This window comes from Poecilia latipinna, unplaced genomic scaffold, assembly GCF_001443285.1.
Source record: "Poecilia latipinna isolate Pla-1442-1.1 unplaced genomic scaffold, P_latipinna-1.0 Scaffold418, whole genome shotgun sequence".
In the NCBI taxonomy this organism is placed as follows: Eukaryota; Metazoa; Chordata; class Actinopteri; order Cyprinodontiformes; family Poeciliidae; genus Poecilia; species Poecilia latipinna.
The window spans coordinates 140,476-147,866 of NW_015113034.1; the positions used below are offsets into that span (position 1 = coordinate 140,476).

At 38.6% G+C, this 7,391-nt stretch overlaps 1 protein-coding gene across 1 annotated transcript in view; it reads right to left on the minus strand.

Annotated features, from left to right (window-relative positions):
- The window catches only part of ell (elongation factor RNA polymerase II), a 47,227-nt gene that overhangs the window by 29,119 nt on the left and 10,717 nt on the right, over window positions 1-7,391 (minus strand). Inside the window, exon 2 of the mRNA XM_015037743.1 lies at window positions 872-916. Within this exon, the coding sequence (XP_014893229.1) occupies window positions 872-916 (45 nt within the window). The remainder of the gene's footprint in view (window positions 1-871; window positions 917-7,391) is intronic.

The window sequence follows — 7,391 nt, forward strand, 5'->3', positions numbered from 1 at the left end:
AAAATCGAAAAACACAAGAAATCTCATATAAATTGATAATATAGGGGTGCTGGTTGTTTTTTTTTTTTTTTTTTAAGATGTGGGGGAACCATACTCATGAGAGTGCATTAATATAATGACTAAGTCAAATAGGTTAGGATAAAGATCAACACAGGATAATGATTTAAGTCAAGACGGAAATGGTTCACCAAATAAAAAGTTAACCTTGATCTCAGTCCCCAGATCTAAATCCAACAGACACATGCGAGTTTAGCTGATGAGAAGAAAGCAAAGGGGAAGACTGGGTCTGCATTAGTAGTGAATATTAAAAAAATTCTCATTTCTTATACTGGGATTCTTTTTCCCACTGAACAAAAGTATGCAAATTGAAGATAAAATCTCTGTTTGAGGTTATAGCACTGCAATTATATATTACTACATTTTAATGTTGCAGTTTTTAATATTAACCATAAATATGGCAAGGCCTGCAAACCAAAGGAAAAGAAACAGTTTTTTTTTTTTTAAAAAAGGAGTCAAATGTAGGCAATAACAGAACAAATAACAGTAAAGCAATAATTTAAGAAAACAATGCGAGCTTCTGTTGCTTTGCTTTCTAAGAAATGAAACACTGGGGAGTGGGTGGACATGAATTTACAGCACTGTGTGTGTGTGTGTGTGTGTGTGTGTGTGTGTCAGCATCAAAATGATGAAATCTTAAACTAAGCTGCATCTCAAGACGGCTCAAACATGCATTTTGGCACTAAAAAATATGTTTTTTAAAAATTCAGCAAGTTAACTGTAATGCCTCCAGAGCAATACTGAATAAAGAAACAATGCTTTGTAACACGTGCATGAATGGCTGTGCTGAGGTAGTGAAAGATTGTTTGCTTACCCCTTGGTTTCCATTAAATCTGATCAATGGCTGTTGTGACAGGACCTGCAACAAAGAAACAGAAATTAGTTTAGGTTTTATTTTGACTTGTAAAATATGTTCAACTCAGGCCACATCTCAAAAATCATATTTTCAATTAAATGATTCAATAAGGGAAATTCATTACACAACTTTACATCAACTCCTCAACAGTCACCCAATAGCTAAATGAACACACCTGGGCACTGCAGAAAAAAAAAAAAAAAAAAAAAAAAAAACTGATTGCTGGCATTTTACCAAAAATGTCATCAGCTTACGTTAAAATCTGTGTCATTACAATTTAAAAATTTCACTAATATAAAGATCCTAAATATGGTTTGGTTTGCAAAGCTGTAACTCAACCAACTGTGAGACCTCTGCAACATTTATTTGGTAAATGCAAAAAGTGGAGAAGATTGGTCGTAAAGCACATCATCACATAAACGCCTCACACCAACTATCAAATGCAGTGCTGGAACATCTGGTTCGCAGAGAGTCTTCTGCAGTTACTGCAGCACATTCGAGTGCAGGGCTGGTTGTGAATGCAGCTAATTGATTTCTGGTCAAAGGTAAGGCCATCTGTGACAACTAACGCTATGCCAGTGCTGGCTCATGCAACAAGTCCAATGTAGCCCATCAGATAAAGAATCAACATTTTCCAATGGTCTAGTGCAGGGGTCACCAACTCCAGTCCTCGAGGGCTACCATCCTGCAACTTTTAGATGCGTCTCTGCTCAAACACACCTGGATCAAATAAACTCCTCGTTTCCAGCCCATTGCAGAGAGGAATGAATGCTGGTGAGGGAATTCAGACATTTTGGAGCAGAGGTGAATCTAAAAGTTGCAGGATGGTAGCCTTTGAGGACTGGAGTTGGTGACCCCTGTTCTAGTCAAAGTCCAAAATTCAAAACAACTGAAAACCTGTTAGGAATCTAGAGAAACCTCAATGTAAGTCATACTAAAAATAAATAAATAAATAAATAAATAAATAAAAAATAAACTAGCTGAAGTACTGGAAACGAATTTACAAGGAGACAATCTCAAGATAGTCAAGTCATACAGAGCAAATATTTCCAGTTTCAGGCTGATAGAGGGGGACCTTCAGTCCACTGGGTCATAGAGTTTACTTTGTTTCTCTAGTCACAAGTTTAGATTTGGGCCTGGCTTGTTAAATAATGCAGTGACGAATTTAAAAGTAAGATTGTATCCGAATTTAAATGTTCCCCATCTCAAAGGCATGGTCGCCTAATTAGCTGGTTAAACTTCGCACTAGTTTGACATGCGTTGTTCCAAAGGTTATTGGATGTTCCTTTAGCCAGAAAGGAAGACATTTCTAAAGAGTTGGGGACAAGCCATTTTGCAGCATAAACAGATGTGCAGCCATTTATTACAGATCAAAGCAAATGAGAAAACAATGGACCTCTGACAAAGAGGACAAGGAGGGCGACCCCATTTTGTACATTAGCGGTTTTGGTTGTACAATACCAGACTTTATCAAGGTAATAAATTGAATCATTCTTCGTGAGATGTTTTGCACTGACGACATCAATTTGTATCAGTCACAGGAACATTTCATATCTGCTTTGACAAACAGTTTAATGTCATTTTCTATTATCTCATAGTCTTGATAAATGCCATAATGTAATGCCAATAAACATGTCATTTGGTCTGTATGGGGATAACAACCACAGTAAATAAAAGTCTGATATTCTGCAGGGTTTCCCCCAGAAAACCTGCTAAGCCCAGTGTACAAGTCATACAGCAGTTCACTCTGTTTCTGTGTTAAAAATGGAAAACAAGGTGACTAATAATACACTTGGGGAAACCCCGAGTTCGTCTAGAGTTAAGAACATAATTGTTTGAAATGTGACTGTTTCATGCATACAGGCAGTTATTGAATTGTTTATGTTAAATGCATCAAAATATTTAGCAGGATATGAAACAATTTATCTTGAGGATAAAATATTTACGTCATGATATTGGCATAGCTAAGTGATGTGAGACACAGTTATGTGTGAGACATAATTATGAGGGAAAATGTTTCTTTTTTTTTGTTGTTTTTTTTTTTTCCCCCAGAAATGGGCTTCCACAATCTATACCAAAGAGGGATTCTAAAATTTGTTTTTTTTTTTTGTTTTTTTTTTGAGAAACAAATACAAACCTTTTCACCCAACCATAAAGGTCATAAGGTTCCTCTAGACAATGCAATGTCTAGTTCAGTTATTACTTAACTTCACAATAAAAGCCCAACATTTTCTGTTGCATCACCCTGACAAAGCATACAAATATCTGGACAGTTATCACACTTGTCTTCAACATTGGTAATTCTCTGCTTAAAGCTGTAAGACAAACCAAATTTCACAATACATTTAAGTTACTTATCATTTAAGAAATGATATTTTATAAAACATGTTCATTTGCTTTAATACCTGATATTTTAGAGGTTGAAGCAACCAAAACACACGAATACGTGTTTCATGTGTTTTGGTTAAAGTAGTAAAACTTGAAAGTAAAATTCTTTCATAGAAAATATTTCAATGCCAGGAATAATTAAAAAAAAATATTTAAGGAGGAACAGATGCACTAAGACACAACAATAAGCATCTCAAGTAAAAGACCCTAAAGCATTGGCTGGATAAAGTCAAACTAGCAGCTATGTGCAAGTACATTTTCAGAAACTCTTAAGATTTAAGTGGAGGTTTAATTGGCAGCTGTGTGGTACATGCTGGACATTATAAAAGACACATAACCACTTTGTCTGGCACCCAGACTAAAAACAACAAAATAAAGGGGAAAAAAGGAAGAAATGCTCTAGTTCACAAGCTTTACAGAAAGAGAGCGTTTCATTTCCTCATGAAATCTGCTCGCTCAGAGCACCAAAACTGACAAAGCGCCTCACTATTCCTGAAATTTTAAACATTGCAGGTTTTAGCGATCCCCACCCAACAGGCTCCCCACCTCCCCCGCTGCTCTGGTAACACTGCTAACATAGTGCTACCCTCAGCCTGTTCATTTCAATGGGCTGCTGACATGTCACTATTCTCTGGGACCTGAGCCCAGAATGTTCCACAGGGACAGAGATTCCTTAGGGACAGAGATTAGGTCCTGATCACCGATCAGGGCTGCGGATGCTCCCAGTCAGAGCCAACCAGCAACAGAGTGGGGATCAGCTTGACAAGGCTCCTCTCTGCTGCCAAGCTCACCGGTCTGAAACTAACCCTGTCTAAAACATGTTGCCCATTTAACCAACACTTGCTCTCTGACTGCATATTCCTGTTATTTTGGAAAAGCGGCAAAAAAAAGGGAAATCTTGAACCTCAATGATTTTTCTATAACGATGGTAGAGAAAAAAAACAATGACTTCAATCATCCCTTTAAGACCCCAACAACAAACAAACAAAAACAGCCAAAAATCATTACATTTATGGAAGTCCCTTTTTTGTTTTAATTGGAAACAGGGAAAGGAATGGCCAGATTTAATTAGATATACGAGCTGAAATTATCAGCCATTTATTTTGCGTCGCTGCCACATTGAGATGTTCAACTTGTCTCAGATTAAAGAAGTGGAAGGAGCAGTCTGCACTCTACAAGGATGAAATGACAGTGTCTACATGTTCAGTGGGCATTCATCATTGCTGATTATATCTTTCCGCTCTGGCCCTTTAACGTAGCTGAGATTATGAGCCCAAGTAACAGATGTTGGCTTTATTGGACCCCGTTATTGGTGCTTTTACAGGAGCTGGCTCTTCAACACTACGAAGACATCCTTTGAAGCTTTTCATGTCTTTTACCGATGAATGCATCAGTATGTTTGATCTTGTGCTTCAAATAGAGGCATTACTTTAAGATGTATGCACCCTTTGTTCGCTGCAAGAGTAAGATCAGTTTATGATCACACCTCACAAGCTGCTTCTAAAGTGACATTTACAAAACAGAAACAAGGTAATTTACAAAAAGCATAATTTTTTTTATTATTTTTACAGTTCTAAGCACTTTTTTTAAGGAAATGGGTGATGCTTTGAAAATATATATATTGAAAGGTGAAAAAAAGTGAGAAAAAATATTTTAACAGGATACACCAGAAAACTTAAACAAACAGCATCATACACTCTTTTGCCACTTTATTAGGAATACCATGTTTGTGCTACTTTGGCACCCATTTTGCATTTAAACTTCTTGTATTTAAGGTGCATAGATTCAACTAGGTGTTAAAAATGCTCTCTTAGGGATTCTGGTTGATTTTGGCAAGAGAGCCCCATGCAGATTTGTCCACGTTGTTCAACTCCGATTACATCACATCCTCAAAAATGCTCTGTTGAACTGAGATCTGGTGAGGGCGTAGGTCCTTTAAGTACAGCGACCTTCCTGTCATGTTCAAAAAAGCTGTTTGAGAAGATGTGATCTTAATGATCTGGTGCATTATCCTGCTGGAAGCCACAGTCAGACAATGGGTACACTGCGATCTTAAAAGGGATGATCACAGTCAGCATCAATTACTTGCGTAGGATGTGGTGCATAAACAATATCTGACTGGTACCAACTTACCAGTGTTGTGCATTCAGAGATGGTATTCTGGATACTTTCCCATGGTAGACATTCGAGGGTATCTTAACACTTATCCGTACGACGTGCCACCCATTCACCCCGAACTTGGATCTTTAGTCTCCAGTCGAGCTCCCAGCGCCACGCCCACACAGCTGTACTAGCAGCAATTAGCAAACACCGGCAACACGCCTAAGAACGTTTGTAAATGTCATCAATGGAGAAGAATTGTTGTGATGACGGGTAGGAGGATCTTAAAGAGACTGACACCAGTTTCAAAGCATCATATCGTTATGAATCTAAGTCAGTTTACCTTTAAGTTGTTTTTGATACAACATTCTCAGATTAATTGAAAGTAACCTAGCTATTTGATTGTTCTATAAAACCGCACTATGTGCCTGGAAAATGCATAACTGTTCTCTTTTGTCACTTTTGAGCGTTTAAAGCAGGGGTCTCAAACTGCATTTCTCAAGAGCCAGAGTCCTTCGACTTTAGATGTCCGTTTCAGCACACCTGGCTCCAATATTAGCTCATTAGCAGAGCTCTGTAGAGCTTCACTGCATGCTGGTGAGGCAGTTGGACCATTTGATTCAAGAGTGTAGGACAAGGGTCACATTTAAAAGTTACAGGACTCCAGCCCTCGAGGACTGCAGCTTGAGAACACCGATTTAAAGGAAGAGACGAGTGGTATGCAATAGTTAGGCTGGTGTGTAACATGTTCTGTAATCAGCATGAATAGTAATGGCTTTAATACTGCTGCTTCCATCACACTGCACTCACATGTTCTATGTTGACATTGCAACGTAGAAAACATGCTTTTATTAAACAAGTGGTAGCTGAGGAACAGTCTTGAGGATTTGCATTGATCTATGCGACTCCGAACACATTTGACCTTAACCGTGTCATTTTCAGGTTCTGAAAAGTTCTGCAACATTTTCCCGTAAATATTCAAATATTCATTCTCTTGTTGCACTCAGCGGTTTTTTGTGTTTCTTAGAACAAAGGGGCTGTCGGACTCGCTGCTTCTATTCTTGTTTGGCAAGAGCCACTTGCATCATAAACAACAACCTCAGACAAACAGAGACTGTACCTGCGCAGCTGGAACAAAAGAAAACGCCTCCTGCCAGCAAACTCCAAGCTGCTGTTTTTGTCGCAAGACAATACAAAAGCAGCAGCGCACATAAATTCAACATTAATCGTTGATTTCTACAAACTCTTCCACATGCAAATATCGTTAGGAGCAAGAAGTGAGTTCCCTAGTCAGATGTTCCTCTAAAAGAAACAAATTACTCCCTTCTGTTGGAGAAAGAGAGGTTTGCTGAGACAAAAAGTAGAATTTAACATTAAATGTGAAATTGCAGAGTGTTGTGAGTCAAGTGTTATTCAAGAACAAGTATTAAACACACTAATGTAGACTATTTAATACTTATGACATTCTGTTCACTTCTGTAGGGCCTTTATTTCATAAAAACATATTTACTCTCATATGACAGGAAATCCTTTAAACATAGGCCAAGCTGGGTAATGATATAACTCAGGTTAATGCAGTGGTTCCCAAACTTTTTCTTCTGCCCCCCCCCCAGAGGTTTCCAAACATTTTCTGCCCCCCCCCCACCCCCCCATATGGATTACAAATGGCTGTCTGGTTGAAACGACGCGTGTGACAAGGGGGCGGGGGGCATCGACTTTTTGGGGGGCCAAATGAATGTACGTAGCTGAAAATAGACACCAACATCGGTAGCCTACAAGGTACTTGTTAAGCTTGTTAAGCTGAAGGTTCTGTATTGATATTAGCTAGTCATCTTTTAGCTAACTTTACCTGCATCCAACAGCTTTACTCAACTCAGTCGGTTAGTTTGGAGGGAAAAACTGTGAAAGGTTCTTTGTGTTTTGCTGGTTTGCTGCCAGCAGCAGGTCTCCTTCACAGGTGGAAACCCAGCGCGAGCGTCGTAGCACTCAT